The sequence below is a fragment of the Python bivittatus genome, unplaced genomic scaffold (genome assembly GCF_059951505.1).
Source record: "Python bivittatus isolate LINGU-HERP-01145 unplaced genomic scaffold, Pbiv_v1 ctg000080_np1212, whole genome shotgun sequence".
NCBI classification, from domain to species: Eukaryota; Metazoa; Chordata; class Lepidosauria; order Squamata; family Pythonidae; genus Python; species Python bivittatus.
This window is the reverse complement of record NW_028277035.1, coordinates 36457213-36474922: the sequence shown is the minus strand read 5'-3', so window position 1 is coordinate 36474922 and position 17710 is coordinate 36457213. Positions and strand designations below refer to the sequence as shown.

The following is a 17710-nucleotide window of genomic DNA, read 5'->3' as shown; positions in this document are numbered from 1 at the left end:
ACTCTAATAATGCTCAACCTAGCTATCAATAGATAAAGAAGCTGCTTTAATATGCTGCACATACCATAAAAGAATCACCTCTGAGTATATAGACAGGGGCAGACAAACTGAAACCTATTCAGGTTCCTTCATCCCTAGCAATTCACTCTAGAGAAATGATTTTAGTCAAGATCAAGGGTACTGTCTGCATTCTTTAGTGATGCTGGGATCAGGACAACTCAATTAATTACAAATTGATTGTACCCAGGGCTCTGGGTAAAGGGGTAAATCAGGAAATAAAATAAGCCTGTGCTCCAATTCAATGTAAATTGAATTACTCAATATATAATGAGAATTTCTCAATATATAATGGGGTGTTTCATTTGAAGTGCAGGAGATATATATCTAAAATTCAAAATTCTCCATAAAGTTCTATTTCTGATATGTAGCAATATGTATCATTCGGCATTGGGATTTTTCTCATGACAGATAATGGGAAAATGGAGCTTTCATGTTCTCAAACAATGTTCCAGAATCCATCCAGACTACCAAAAAAAAAAAAAAAAGTTGGGGTACTTTTCAAGCTGCAAATCCAGACACAAAGTGGGACAAGCATGTCTTATCCAATCCTAATACAAATAATAATCTCAGTTCCTAAATGGAACTTGAAAATCCAAAGAAAAGGATTAGTTGTGCTAATTCAAATATTTTTATTCTAGTGAAAGGCCTCCTTCTTATTAATTCTTTAAATTCATTTATGGTCGCATGATCTCCTTTGCAAACACTTTTAGATCGCTGCTCAAACGACTGTGAAATATTAAGAAAAAAAGAATGTTGACTTGATCCATTTCTTTGGATCTCCCCAAAACTATTTAGATATAAAATTATTGGTATCAAGGAAAAGTTAGGGATCATTTCAAAGTAGCCCACATGTGATCATCAGTACCAAAGAGGCATTGCCATCTTTCTATCAAATGGTATAGAGAAAATCCTACAAAATCCCATATTCTAAATAAACTGAATTTAAACAAAAGGTTGTAAACAAATCCATGTTTCAACTAAAAATATGAAGTGAAATGTTATATATATTTTCCTTACAAACACATACCTTGGAATAAGATCTACTAAACATAGAGGGGCTTCCTTCCAAGTAGAACATGAATTACACTACCAGAGAAAATACATACTGTAAATAATTACATACTTTTCTTGTTGTAAGATCCCCTGATGTGACAGTTTTAACAACAAAAAAGGATATGAAAAAGATTAATTTTTCTTTGGATATTAGAAGAAAGAATAGTTATTAAGAAAGTATGTGAATCAATGGGGTGGCCAGTTTGCACTATCAAATCAAATCAAATCAAATCAAATCTTTATTACGGGCATAGACCAGCATAACAGTTTGTACTACAATAAGCAGAATACCTTAGCTGGAAACTTTTGACACGTATTTCCGCTTGTCTCAGCAGTTCAGCACTACTATACTTTCAGTTGTGAAACCTAAAATTCTAGTAAGGCTGCCTAGCATAGTCAGCTGACTATACTGAGTGTATTTCAATCTTTATGATGCTGCAAAAGAACTAGGCAAGAAGACCTAGACGATCTCAAAATTCTTTAGTTCTGCTTATCCAGAGATAGACAAGGAACCGCAGGATCAAATATTCTCAAACTATGATTTGTTTGGTTCCTGGTGATCTATGAACTCAGGAGGAATAGCCACTAGCTGTACTGGGCATCAATTTTTCTCCCTGATGGCAGATTCTTTTGGCCCGAATCAGATTATCTACATAAAAGGCCCCTGGTATAGGGCTTCTAAAATCATTTTAACATTGCTAATGTACTCTATTCTTTTACTTTAAAAACTATGTCTTTAAGAGTCCCATCCCATTAATGGAAAAATACTATTAGATATTAGCTATGTATGAGCTTTGATTTGTAAAACAAAAGGAAAAGTTGCTTAAATACTCTAAGAAAGTCCAATAATTTCCAAATGGTCTGTAAAAAAATTAAATTATTGATGTAGGTTACTAAGCATTCAGGATGAAGGTATTTGAGAACAGCATATATTTTATAGGGCAAAAATACAAATATTTATGAAATGTTATTGTGTATTAGAAATCTTATTAACAAAATATAGTATATATTAGAACCTTCTGAAAACCCTACCTCACTCTAGGCCAATTATACATAAGATGGGAACATAACAAAATAGATTTTCCAAAAGAGTTCAGATTGACCGGGGGGGGGGGCGGGGGAGCTGGTACTCAATGTTGTTTCAGTGATTGGAGCAGTGAGTAGAATAGGAGTGGAAAATTATCCTTGCATTATGGATCATTTTTCCTGATCAAAACATGCCTCTCCAAAATCGTTTTTTGTATTTTTGCCTAATGGTGAGAAAGGAGCCATGGGACTTTATTGGGAAAACAAAATCCTGGGAAAAGATTTAGCCTCCCCCCACCATTCTCAAATTCTGAGCCCAAAGCAACTACATTAAAATATAAATGAAGAACATTTCCTACATTCCTAAATATTTCTTACATTACATGCAGTTTTCCCTTTTCCATCTAAAGCAGGAGTGGGGAGACTGGGCTTCATGATACACTTTGTTTTTAGTACAACCCCAGGTTCTATTAAGTGAGAACCAGGTGTAAAAGAGAGGTGAGAATTAGGTGCAAAAGAGATGTGCGAATCTGAATCGGTCTGACACATCCTGACCAAAAGAACTGGAAGCCTCATGTCATGCTGGAACCTTTGTACCGTGTATCCAAAACCCTGGAAAAGACAGATGAGATTCAGATTAAGAGTCTCTCTGTGTCTTTAGATCTAGACTAGTATTTATACTTTATTAGTCATTTGTTTATTTATTTAAATTTATTGGCTGCTCACCTCCAGTGGATTCTGGGCGGCATATTATTTATTTAAATTTATTGAGCACTCAATTATCTACCTCTAGGTCTTTCAATCTAGTTCCAAATCAGCAGTCATTCCACAGTTATGATTAGTCAGTTCAATATGAAATTAATTGCCAAATGCTTTTAGCATAAACCCAGAACTGATGATGAGCAAGGTGCCATGGATATAATTACATTTAGAAAAGAAATGAATTACAAGTTTTCACCTTATTCATATTTTTTACCAAGCTGATGGGGAAAAAAATGAAGTGAAAATAAAATGAGGCCAGAACTAAATTTAGAAAGATTTCACATGCTGAATTTGCTCCATATTTTTATTTCCATTTTTTAAAAACACATTATTATTTTCATTGATAGGTTCAGATATGTTACTGAACTTCACTAATTGCATTAGTTCACTTAGAGAGATGCTAGAAACCAAGGATAGATTCTTGTCAAATAAGCACTCTCATTGATTTCAGTGGAGAGTTCATCCTTATCCTTCAGTAACATTGCCATTTAAATCAACGGGGCTTGAATTTAATGTTGGTGATACTGTATGTGCCTAGTCTCAGGAAAGCAGCAGCAGGGACCTGATCCATTCAAATGGCTTGCTCTACTTTTACGTAGGAAACATGGCTCATATTCCATAATTCCCTGCACAATTCTCCTTGTCAACTCAGCAGAAAATCATATTGAATTCAGTGGGTCTTCCTGCCAGAAAGAAGGGTGCAGGACTGCAGACTTAATAACCTCCTCAAACTTGAAATTCACTGTTGTTATTAACCATAGCCAATGTTAACCTTTTAAACATACATTTCAGTCTGCTTGCTTTTTCTCTATTTTTCTTCTCTGCTTTTCTTTCTGCTCTCTCCTTATCACTCTATTTTTTTGAACCTCTGTGTTCTTGTTGTGAAATAACAATGAAAATGAGAAAAATAGTGGCATTAGCGTGGTTAATTTTAGATTACTGTAAAAAACAGTGTGGATTAGGTTGCTGCACTGCTTTTTTAGGTCAAATGTTGCTGTGCCATATTTATTATGCCCAATGGATTTACAATTTTATTTTTTACACAAGCCATTTAGATATGCATCAAATAAGATGCTACACAAATGAATTAAATTAAAATAAAAATATCTGCAATGTATAGATTTGTCAGGCATATTACAATTAAAAGAGCACAATACAACAAAACATCATTTAACTCTTGAAAACAATGATTATATGAGAATCGTAAAGATTACAGTGCAAACCTTTTTAGGAGATAGATCTGTCCACTCACATTTTGGTGTATTTACTGTATAGTTGAATACAGAGACATATTTAAAGCCAAAGGAACATTGTGTCTTCTGTATCATTATGGAAAGGAAACTTTAAAACATTTTAAAAGGGCTACTGGCTACTCAAAACATCTCAAGTGAGCTCAGCAGCATGCTGTGGTTAATAATTTAAGAAAGAGTTCTGTGTGTACGTGCACAGTTGTGTGTATATCTAGTATGCTTCTGTGTGTATCTCTGTATACAGTGCAAGAGTTATCACCATTCAGGGCTTTAATGCTGTATGTTCCATACTGAAAAATTTAAAAATCCAGAATGATATATAATGTAAGAATGAAATATAAGGTCAACAGTTCAATTTCTAAAGAGTTCATTAACTTGCAATGGACCCTGAACCAATAGTGTAAAACTAAAACATGTTTATATGTAAGATTTGAATAAATTTGAGTTTCTATTCTTAGCAGAATTGATACTTACCACGCAAATATTTCTAAGAATATTCATTTCAATTGTAATCAATTATTTAGTGCAATATTAGAATACGGGTGTCTCATGGTATTCAAATATCCTTTCATTAGCTTTACTGCCACCTCTATCAGTAGCAAAGAGCAACAAGAACCAAACTTGAATATTGTCTACAACGACACAGAGTATCATTGCGGAATAGTTACCCCAACCCAAGCATAGAAATTACACTACAACGTTGATATCACTATTCAAAGAAGGGCAAGGTTCAAAGCTCAAATATAAAACGTGTACAACCATTTACTGGTTATTTATAAATACTGAGAGCAATAAAATCATAAGGAAATCTGTGAACGTTTGAAATTAAGAACTGCAAGATTTCCACAAGTATTTTGTCAACATTCACAGCATAGGTTAAGAGCCAGAATTTAACAGTCCATACAAATAGTTTTTACCGTTTTCTTAGCACTGTTTCATTGCCCTTATTTTTAATCCAGCAACATGAATATAATCACAATCTAGGAAAGTTAATTAAATTTAGCATTGGGTTTTGCTGGAATGTGTTTTATCTCCTGAATACAGTAACTTAAAAATAAAATCTTTACTGTGTTTTGAATTGCAGGCTTTCTAATACGTAGAATTATATATTTTACTAGTAACTATGAGGGAGAAGTTGCTGAAAAAAATTATCTGCATTCAGAAGTCTTTATAAAGCACACTCCCTTATCTTGGAAGACTGCAAATGAATTATCATGATGAACGGTAAAGTCGTTTTTGATATTTTTTTGATAATAAAGCTCTAGACTACAATCCTAACCATGACTTGTATTTGGAATCAAAGTTTAAGGCAGGCGTAGACAAAGCGTGACAAGTTGTAGCTGGACTGCAACTCCCATCATCCATGACTATTGGACGATGTTGGCTAGGGCAAGGGCTAGGGCTGATAGTTGAGTTCAGTGACATTCAGGAGAGCTAAACATGATAGTGTAATTCATATATGGTATTAACAAGTTCAATAAAACTGAAATGCTGAGTTTCTAGTTTACTGCTAGTAGCATCTGCAGCAAACGACAATGATAGCAAAATTATGATACACAAAAGGAGACGTTATTTTGCCATTATCATGGTTTGCTGTAGATGTCACTGAATGGGAATTGCAAAGAGAGAGCTTTATTTCCTCTGTCTCAATCCTGTAATCTGTACACTCTGACTTCATCTCTTTGCTTTTCTATCCTTTATGAAACTGGCACTACAAAAAGACCAAATTTAATAGCTGTAAAAAGTTCAATTTGATGGCTGCAGTATTGAACAGTGCCGAAATGCTTCAGCAAATTGCTATTTGCTTCACATCACAAGCAGTCTGGACTTGGATGGGATAATTTCAACAGAGAAAATAGCAGGAAAAAAGGATTTTTAGAACTGCAGCACCATAGTCCAAAAATAAGTATCCAGTCTATGATGGATATTTATTTTCTATGATCTACCACACCATCTAATGTAGCCATGAGGTATAAGGTTCTAAAAATTGTTAAATGTACCAGTGTAATTTTCAACAGAGGATTTTCACTGACTTTATTTCTAAAACAATTTATGTGACAGATGCTGCTTAATATGCTCTAAACGTTTTGATTACGTGCCATCAAGTTGGTGTCGACTCTTAGCAACACATGGATAGATTTTCTCCATGACAATATGTCCCTAACCTGACCATTCAGGTCTTCCAACAGTGCACTCATCGCCACTGTAACTGAGTCCATCCACCTTGCTGCTGGTCATCCTCTTCTCTTTCCTTCCACCTTTCCCAGCATTAGAGCCTTCCCCAGAAAACTAGGTCTTTGCATAACATGTCCATAGTAGGATAATTTGAGCCTGGTCATTTGTGCCTCAAATGAGAACTCTGGTTTGATTTCTTTGATGATCCATTTGTCTGTTTTCTTGGCAGTCCACAGTATTCTTAGGAGCCTTCTCCAACATATCTAAAAGTTACCGTAGGTATAATTAATTTGATGATAATACCCTACTCTATATCCCTGCCCAAGGCTAAGCAGGAGATATGGTGAAACTCTTAGCGCTATGTCTTGAAGCTCAGAGGGAATGCCTGAGGTCAAACAGACTAAGACTGCATTTCAGCAATGCAGAATTGCTGCTGGTACAGAAACCCTAGGCTTCCATGGAAGGTTGTCAGCCCTACAAGGTAGACCAGACTGAAAAAACCAATGCCATATAAGTCAGGACTACTTTTATTGTAACAGCTATAGTACAGAATCTTGCAAGTGTGAATGTGTTTCCCCTCCCCTCACTTATCTTTGTGTGAATTAGGGAGGGGCTTGTCCGAGACACTTTCTCAAATTAGTTTCTTGGTCCAGGTTCAAGCCCCCCCTTATCTAACCACTGCCTTGTAGCAGCTCTTCCTCTGTCCTTCAAGATGATTCCCTATGCCATCTACAAAGCTCCATCTACAGGTAATCCTCATTTACTGACCAAGTTCAGCGACTGTTCAAAGATATGATGGTGCTGAATGAGGGGACTTACAGCCATCCCTCATAGTTGTGGCCATCACAACATTCCCACAATTACATGACTGCAATTCAGGCACTTGGCAACTTGCTCACAATTACAATGGTTGCAGTGTCTCACGGTCACATGATCGTGATTTGCAACCTTCACTGCCAGCTTATGACAAGCAAAGTCAATGGGGAAGCTGGCAAGAGGTCACAAATGGCGATCATGTGACATTGTGCCTAATGACCATGTGGGATTCGCTTAACAACAGCAAACGGAACTGCCACAACTGCCATCATAAGTCGGCATGGTCCCACATACCATTACATCAACTGATGACTCTTGCTGGAAATGCAGATGGAAGCCATGGCCAAGAGAGCCTTTCACCAGCTCTGACACATCCACTAGTTGTTTCCCTTCCTGGATCGGGGGTGCTAAAGACAGTGACTCATGCCCTTGTTCTCTCTCAGACTATTTTATTGGGGCTACCCTGTAAGACAACTTGGAAGGTACAGCACAGAATGCTGCTTGTTCACCAGTGTTAGCCAGTTCAATAGAATATCACCTAGTCTGCAGGAGGTGTACCCTGCTTGACAGTAAGTTTCCAAGCCTAGTTCAGGATGCTGATAATTACCTATAAAACCCTATATATCTTGGGCCTTCTTAACTCCTCCAGATAGAATCTGCCTGCCTTATCAAATCTAGCTGGGACAGGGTTTCTTGGACACCCACCCTGTGAGAGATCTGTGGAGCTGCATCCCAGAGAAATGACCTTCTCAGCAGCAGTCTCCTCTCTGAAACAGCATAACCCTCAAAGTCAGGTTGGCCCCCACCTTGCTATCTTTTCAAAAACTACTATAATTGGATAAGGAGGTTTTTCAGCGTGATCTATATATTACAAAAAATTTAAAATTGAAGTTTAAAATTTAAAATTACTTAATATCCTACCTGTAACACTGATGGATAATCTACGTAATGCAGGATATTTGTTAAATTATTCAAGATACTCAAACTAGTTTAAATCAATGGCTCTTGAATTAGTAGGCTGCATTTTACATGTTTAATACCAAATTTACCAGTAACTTTAACCAACTGATTTCAAACCCTATCCTAAATACAAAGTTACAATCAATTGCACTAAATTTGATATAAGATTATTAAAATATGTATCTTTTAATGTCATCTGGCTATCTAAATAATACTAAAAAGTAAGTAACTCCTTAAAGGTCTTTCCCCATGGTTAGAAATTGCAATACCAACCCACTATTTTTCTAGCAGCATCTAACACATTATTTTTCTATAATATTAGTAAGCTATTTATACTAGGGGCTGAGCAAAAACTTACAATTTGCAAAATGTTGTTATGATTTATAATTTACATAATTAAGGTGTTCATATTTGTAGGGCAAATGATAATTTCCTACCATAGCTGCAGCAAGATACCAACTATTAATACCGACATTATCCATTTAGGCTGATAATGTGGTCACAGCAATTCATAATTTTTATTATCTTTTGTCTTAATTAGTCTAACCAATGTCCTAAGCAAATTAGAATTTTTATTTATTAAAAGTCGTAAAAGTTGTCCCTTTGAAATAATTACATGTACCTGTATAAGTCATTCATGTAAATGACATGTTTTACTAGCACTGTACCAACTGAAATCAAAGTAATTTGTATCAGCAATTATTTCAATTTGGCATTGCTTCAAATTAGCATTAAAATTATCAGTCACTGACACAGCCACACCAGTTATATGATTTACATAATTTAAATTTCCTCTATATTTAAGATAGAGTATAATAGCCTGAAGAGAAGCTAACTGCAACACAATTCCACCCATTTTTTTTGTTTTTCAAAATACAAAATATTGACAAAACATCTAAATACACTAAAAAAACCCAAACACAATTAAACAAGAAGTTAAATAAAAAGTAATAGAAACTGAAAAAAGGAAAAGGATTTTTAAAAACATATATATATATATACACACACACACACCCCTTATATATTAAAGTTATTGCTAATAAATACTATAGAGCATTATATTATTTTATTGTACTGTATTATAATATTATTGTAAATGATTACAGAATTTCTACCGAAGTAGTACATTTTCTTTCATCCATATTGCCTTTTCCAAAACAGATAGGTCACACAGATAGTTTCCCAAACCCATTCCTTAACATCTGGAATAACAAAACTTTTCTAATTTCTTAGTATAATTTTTTGAGCCATCCCCCTATGCTCAATGCAACCATAATTCCTGATAAACAGTCAAATTCCAAAACTTTGGTGTATAATTCAACATCACATTAACATCTTTACATTTAAAGATTTTCCCATAAATGTATTTATATACATTAAAATACCATTCCAAAAAGATACCAGATAATCACACGACCATATCATATGGGTCAGTGAACCCTCGATTTCTTTCCACCTCCAACAAAGAAAATTTTATATCCATCATTTCAGGTATATTCTTTGGGGAGTCCAATACTCTCTAAATACCACTTTCTGATGAATCAACTTTAATCTCAAATCAATTAATACCATTTTAATATTTTTAAGGCCATGAAGCCATTGATGGGGCATAATGAAAGATTCTAGTTGTTTAGTCCATGTTTGGAATAATCCAGAAGCATTCACTTTAAAAAAATTCTTGAGCTTTCAATAGAGAGATGTTATGGGTTTTCTATCATGGATTCCTTCAAATAGGAGAGCATCTCAGGTGCCTTTATGGTGACCAAAGTGCCTGGCCTATATTGGTCCATTAGAGCATGCTTAAGTTGAAGATACCACCACTGTTGTGAACTGGGAAGACTAAATTCAATCTGAAGTTGGAAGACATTCTTAAAAATCATTACATAATAATGTTTTAAAGTCATATTCCACCCATGATAGACTAAGAACTATAATCAAAGCGGTTCATTTGTTACAGTATTATTCTTGTCAATAATAATAGCAATTTTACTAGGCTTATATGCTATTCCAATCATGTCTGACTCTTAACAGCTTACAGACATTTTTCTTCATTAGCGATCATTAGTTTTAGCTGGTATTTTTCTCATTCTTTCTTTTAAAATAAACATTTCATTAACCCTGAAACTATATGTTCTACCATTATTTATATAAAATTCAAATCAAAACAAGATTCCTACTAATTTGAATGGAAGGATTAAAGTTTAATCTGAAAGATGAATCTTAATGAAGTTAGCATTACCGTGTAGAAGAGAATTTACATGCATATTTTGGCACTAACTGGTGATTCAGAAATTATGAGGCTCAATTTTGGAAAAACTCTATGAAATCTTCTGAACTTCTTTTCTTATCACTAAATTTCAGACTACAGTAATAATGAAATGGATCCTTTAGATTTGTCACTGTTTCAGTATAACAGCATTTTAATTTTTAAAAAAATCAGTTTATCATTAATTTTATAATAGTTAAAGGATATTTTGAGAACTTCTTTACTAATTATACTTTTTTCACAAAGTTATGTTAGGAGCAAGACTGCTAGATTTGTTGAAAAATTGTATTTGTTTATTCTATATTGAAATAACCTTTCATATTTATAACTGTTTTCCTTTGAATGTTATGAGGTACAGTATATATTTCTCTATATTTTCAAAATATTTTCTTCCAATGTTTCTTTTGTAATATGGTATGTTACTTTACAGGGTGTCTAAGAAACAAGAGATCAATTGCATTCAAAAAAACAATAATTTCCTTGGTTGTACTCTACAAGATACAAAACAAAACTCAAGATATTTTTCACAATCAAATTAGATTTAATTTAGTTAGAGGTAATTCAGTCAGTACTTTTTGTCTTAGTATAATTCTATTGTGTAATATTATTTTATGCAAAATCTAAAATAGTTTTGTTTCCTTTGTTTCTTACTATCACAAAATAAATCCCCCAAATCATTTGACCCTAGTTTTGATAAATTTAAGATGGTATCAAGTCATTCATTTAAAATCCTTTCCAGGTTAAAAAAGGCTCTGAAGTTAACCATTCAGATAACAAAAGTGTGAGCCTTCCATTAATTATTAGTCTTGCAGGCTCCTAGTAAACAATCCAACAAGTTGAAAGAGCAATGCCCAAAATGTGTTACTGTGAATTAGTATATCCAGTCTAAACTTTGGATAACTAAATCCTATGAATAGCATAAAGACATGATTTTATGTAATGACTCCATTACATAAATTAATAGACTCTGCATTCTCACTGTATTAAACATGTAATCATCTGCATGTTAGATGCTAAAAAGAGGTAATTGCGTGGCCGCATCCAGTTTCCTCCTCAGCCCTCAATGAAACAGCCATAAATTCAGGAGTTCTCAGAGCAACACAGCAGCTCTGCAGAGGGAAGTAAGACCCCTTCCACAAGCTCTTTCATCAGTGTCATACTGCATGTCAGCCAGGGCCTATAAGATAAAATAGTATCCTACCCAGTTCACAAATGATTCAACGCCTACTATGATTTGAGCCAACTTGCCATATAATCACATACCACAAAGGCTGAAGAAAGTAAATTATCCTGGGAACTTGTTATCACATAACTTCTAGAGTATCAGGGAGCAAATGATAGGGAAGCAATCATGTTTGCTGTCTATGTATTCACTAAACCTTGTGCAAGGCAGTCACTGCATATTAGATCAAAGGAGATACATTTTTGTGCCAGATGAAAAAATACTTGCATAAACAAAACAAACAAAATCCCTGGCCTCAAACTCCAAACTACATCAAGACTACATACTTTCCTGGGTGTAAATTTCACTGAGCTCAACAGGGAGCTACTTCTGAAGACACATACCCTGTTGGAGTCCTCTTGCTTTCAATGGGAAAGTAAAGCACATGCCTGAACCTCACCCACTGAAACCAAGGGAACTTGAAAATACTTAATTTTGACTTACTGGGCCCATTACAGCTCCCAGACACGCCCCAAGGAAACATTCTAGCACAGTTCACAACCACACGTTTCAAAGTATTTTTTTACGCTCCGCTCCAATTAAGTTCTCCTCCTCCTCCTCCTCATTTATTAAATTTATATGTCGCCCCACTCCCAGCAGACTCTGGGCAGTTTAGAGTACACGTGTGCTTAAGTTAAGCATCGTGCATTATTTCATCTTGCACTTGTTTCCATTCACAAGCCAACCTCACGCGTATATTTGGATCGAGAGGCCAAGCGCTGCGTCAGCCTGGGAGCCTGAAAATGCGGGATTGGCGGTGGCCTCGCAGGGGCGGCCCAGCCCTCAGCTCTACCGAGAAAGTGGAAGTTGCCTCGGGATGCCCCAACTTCAAAGGACGCCTAGCCGCGGCCGCCAATCCTCAAAGCTGAGAACAAGGAGGCTCGCTGGGCGCCCCGCCGCACGCAGCCCTTCTGTCTATCAGCATAACAAAGAGGCACGCTTGTAAATTTGCCCCGGGTTTGACTGAGGCGCTTGCAGGGCCTTTGATTAAGCAGGTCGCCGTCCTGCCGCCTTTGAACTGGGCACCGGTGCGGGCTCTTTTTTCACCCCAGAATGTTCATTTGCGTTCGCCTGGGGAGAGACTTCCACTTTCCCACCGCGTCACCCGGGTCCCCTTGAAACTCCCTTCTCGCGCCGAGTTCAAGAGTTCAGCGCGGCCGCGAAACTAAGGATTGGTTTCGGCGCTGGAAAGATCCGGCGCTGCAGAGAAAGAAGCTGGAACGGACGGGAAAAAGCAACGAGGCGCACCGGGCTTGGCGGGAAAGTTGGCTCGCGCCTTTTTCTGCTCGGAGACGCAAGCCGTTTTGAACGGAACGCGCCTGCTAAACGCGGATGAATTCCTGTCCTCAGAAAATGCGTTGCCGCTCATTTACAGTCAATCGGCTTGGGCATTTTAAAATATCGAATCCCATTCGAAAAAACCGTAAAAACTAGAGTGCCATGAACAGGATGTCGGGCCTGCAAGGTAGAGAGCTCATTTTAGCCATGAAGTTCACTATCCATCGATCAACAATCCCTACCATTTACTGTAGTGTCGCTGAGAGAATCATACTGTTTGAATGTATGCTGCCCTGGGGTGTATGATAAATAAAACTACACAAAAAAATTAAACAGCTATATTTGTTTTCTCCAGAAGTTAACCCCAGCTTTATAACCCCAAATCTACACTGGCCTAACAATAAAAAGCAAGCTAAAAGCTATGTGATATATCTATTAGCATGCATGTGGATATCTCTGCAAAAGGATTCCTACTTTATATTCATAAGTAGTTTTTTAAACATGAAGGTAGGAAGTCAGCTCATATAAGAAAAACAACCCTTCACAAATCTCACCTTTCTATTAAAAAACAAGTCAGCTGGGATCAATGGAGCTTGTTCCCACAAATAAGGGGCATTAAATCACACACATACACTTGATGGTACATCTGTCCCATAAAAGCTTAAGGTGCCATACATTCATTAGTTAAACCTATTTACTGTGCCATTAGCTTTCAGGTCTTAAGAAGAGCCTTTTGAAAAAAAAATCTTGTACTGATAAGCAGCTTATATATTCACAGAAAAGTACTCAATGCTTTCTTATAGTACAGGAACATCGCTACCTCATACACATTTTAATTGATATAAACACACTATTGTTTTGTATTCGCAATAATTTATGTGGATTAGAGAATTCCCATCAGTTATAAATTGAAAGGTGGGAATATAACCACATGACAAGACTAGAGAAAGTAAGAATGTAAGTAATAGGCAATAACTGTTCTTGTGCAGATGCTTAGATGTAAGCAAGCATACAAGTACATTTCCACAGAAATACTAATCAGAAAATAGAGGTTACTGCCCTTCCAAATACAGAATTTTAGCTGAATTCTTAATAATGGAGCAAGAAGTGGTACAAGATGGTTATTAAGATTACATGTTTTTGTGTCTTACACAGTATGCACAATCTTTTACTTGTGTCTGCTGTACAGGAATTCACTTTATACTGAATGATGGGGGATTTTTGAGAAGACTAACACTTGCCCAAAAGGATGGCCTTGAGTTCTTCCCAAAGTTTCCAGAATCTATGCTAAAAGTTTCAGAGGGTGTACAGAAAGAGGAATAATCCATTGTTGCAATAATACTGCTGGATACTAAGATGAAGCTGGCATGTAGATACATATATCAATATATACCTTATCCAGGATATATGGATATGGTATTCCCATTCATCATACTGAAGGAGTGCAATAAACTGCCAGGTCAAAACCTCATTGAAAACAGTAGAATTTTATAACAGTAGTTACAACATAGCCATACAGAATACAAAGACAAAGTGTGCAATGGAGAAACCAAAGAAAGACAGCTGTACTTTAGTGAACACAAAAATCAAACAGGCAGTTATGCACAGTGACCTTTCAGATGTTCCCATAACTTAACAAAAAGACAAATGATTTTTATTGTGATCTCTACCTCACTGATTTGAGATGGCACTGCTAAACCACACACCCACTTACAGACGATAAGAAGCCTTCCCAAAACTGTCTTCTCCAGAGCCTTCACAATCAATATTGGATATTTTTTTTCCTGTATCAATTATCTTTCTCTGTAGAGAGTTTCAGTAAGCTAGACTGAGAATAATACAGTTTACTACAGTTTTACTTGATGAGAGAAAAATTAACTTGTGACTCAGTGCCAGAATCTGGGTGAAGTATTTGACAACGATACTGGAAAAGACTTAAGTAAAAGGTAGTTCTTGGGAAGTTCTAATCATTCCTTTCAATGTAGATTAGGGAAATATACAGACACACACATACACAGACAAAAAGAAGCTCAACCCATATGCCATTTTACGTTTATTTTTATATATTACTGTCACCCTATTTCCTTGTAATTCCCCTTTGAATGTAGTTCTGTAGCTTTACCCTATCTACCCCTACATTGTGACTCCAACTTTGACAAAATGATATGTGAACAATTATGCAAACTTATATTCTACTGACTATAATGAGGTTCAGTTGTTCCAAATTCTCTCCCGGTGTGGTCATCAACTGGGGAGGCCATAGCCAATCACAGTATGGGAAGATATCTGGTCCATTATTGCCCAGTCAAGCTGACTAGAATCAGGCTATCTCTATTCCTAAGGATCAAGGCTATTCTGGGCAGCAGCCCCAGCTTTCCCAACAGCTACTATCATTTGAGCCATGGACTGAACCAGGAATGCTTTGCTTGAGAAAGAGATGACCTGGCCCTTTCCAAATCATGGATTCATTAATTGAAGAGCGTCCATGTATAACTCCATGGGTTACATGTGACATATTGCGTACAGCTGGCAAATATTGCACAAGTGGAATTTCCTTCTGTGTAAAGAAGCCACCTCTGAACGCTCCTGGATCTGTAGCCAATCTTGCAAGTATCCCTGCCTTTTTGTGTTAAAATGTCATTTGACCACAAATTCTTGTGTCTACAAGTTGATGGGAAAAGATAATGAAGAGTAAATGTTATAAAGTAGCCAGCTCAACCCTGCAGGGATGCTAAGGAAAAAGTCGCCAGACCACAGAGGCTGCTCATCTCCCGGCGTAAAAGAGACCCCTCCCCGAAGCCAGAGACGAAGGACAGAAAGAGAGACAAGTCCTTACCACTGTTGCTGCTAGTGGGAACGTGGCGCCTCATCCACTCATAAGGCGTGCGCCTTTGCGCGTTTGGGGAGAGCTGGGGGACTGGGGCGCTCATGGGCGGAGGCAGCAGTCCAGAGCCAGGTGGCGGAATTGGATTGAAATCCGGGGGGCTGTATCCTAGCTGCCCCGGGCTGGCGACAGAAGAAGGGGCTCCTGCACCGTAGGAGTGCCAGTCCTCTTTAGTAGGCGGGTACAGAGAGCCCCAGGTACCTGCAGGCTGCCCCTGGTGAGGATCGCTGTTAATCCCGGGCATGTGGTGGTAGCTGGCAAAATCCGAGTACTGAGGGGGCACAGGCACATAATTTGGGGGGCTGAGGTTCAGGCCCGAGTGCCTGACCGGGTTGGGGTACATGTTGGTGTCCTTATCCAACAGATAACTCACATACATCATCCCCAAGTAGCTCAGCGTGCATAATGTGCCTGGCGCCGCAGCAGTGTCTTCCCCAGCTTGCCTTTGCCGAGAACTCCCAGCCTCTTCCTGATTAACAGTTCACCTGAACTACTTGCTCAGGTTTGTTTTTTTTTTTTTTTTTCCTTCCCAACTTCGCAAAGGCACCTCCCTGAGGAAAGGCCTTTTTTTATTATTGGGCCAACCTCTCGGAGCATTTGCATTGAAAGGCAGGTTTGCATTTCAAAGTCCCGGAATCAAAGTGGAAGCCACTGGGGTGAATTCAAATGGCACTAAGCAGATAGAAGGGATGGGGGAGGGGGAGCTAAAGGCCCTTATAAGGGCTGTGCTTTAGAGGGTAAGGAAAACCTGAGAAATTCCCAGAGGATACAAAGAATTCCAGGTACAAAAGGGCTCATTAGGGAAATGACCCAGGAAGAAAAGAAAGGGAAAAACTGAGTTGGTGTTTCAGTTTTCCCAGACTCTGGGCAGGCATCGAAGCTGTTGCACACAGCTGCAGGAGACCCCTCTGCTAACCATCTTTCAAACAATCTGATCAAAAAAATTCAACTGATTTTGAAAGAGGGAGGGCCCCTTAGGTTTGGTCATCACCTCCTCTTGTATTAGCATTTCAGGCTCATTCTCCCTGCAAAACTAATGTTTAAATCCTCCTGCCTGACATGCCCAATGGGGTACATGTTGAGGTGGGTTAGAAGTGGCCTATCTATTTCTTTTCCACAATGCTCCTAACCTGATATGCTGAACAATTACTCCCATCATCCCCAGCCAATATCTTTGTACTGGTTAAAAATGACGGGAGTTACAGTTGGATGTATCTGGACTGCAGCGCCTCAAGGAATATGTCAGCCTTGATCAAGCACCCCAGAAATTTTGGGCTAAATTTGTGGAAGCTTTATTTATGTTAATGTTTAGATTTATAATCATATTCTATTTATCCTAAGAAGATCTGTTTCTGTGGTTCTTTATTTAAAGAGCATTAACAGTCATAAACCATTTCTCCATTTTGATTTCTACTTTGAGCAAAACTAGATACTTTTTTTAATCAGAGAATTTTGACTCAAGCAAGCTGAAATCATTATTTTGTAATATTTTAATTAAAGAAAATTGATATTTTTCTTTGCAAAAGAAAAAAACAGACTGAGACAGGGTAATAGATATTAGCTTGGTGCTCCACGTATACTTCCCCCCCCCCAAAAAACTTGAAAGTACGTATGCTAAGAAAGATGAATTATAAAAATCCCAGACCTTGATAGGGGTTGATAGAGGGAATTTTCTTAATTGCAGTTTCAGAAGACGAGAAATTCAGTTGAATTTCTACTGTTTGGCAGAAAACCTAATGGATAGATACAGGAAAGAGCCACAGCTGTTTTCCCTGCTGCAGCATTTCTATCTCCTGAAAGAATGTTCTCCAGGTTGAGTATCTGCAGGTGCTTCTAGCCTCCAGCTACTTGCTTAGTTAATTTAGGATATGCCATCCTGGAATAGCCAGTTAAAACATAGGAATATAACAGCAAAAATACCTTCACATCAGTTTTTAGCTTTATTTTTGTTTTAAAAC

The 17710-nt window shown here is 37.3% G+C and overlaps 1 protein-coding gene across 1 annotated transcript in view; it reads right to left on the bottom strand.

Annotated features, from left to right (window-relative positions):
• Positions 1–16259, bottom strand: part of CDX1 (caudal type homeobox 1) — a 36953-nt gene extending 20694 nt beyond the window's left edge. Inside the window, exon 1 of the mRNA XM_088133851.1 lies at positions 15705–16259. Coding sequence (XP_087989977.1) covers positions 15705–16134 — 430 coding nt within the window. The 5' untranslated portion in view covers positions 16135–16259. The remainder of the gene's footprint in view (positions 1–15704) is intronic.
• Positions 16260–17710: the final 1451 nt, after the last annotated feature.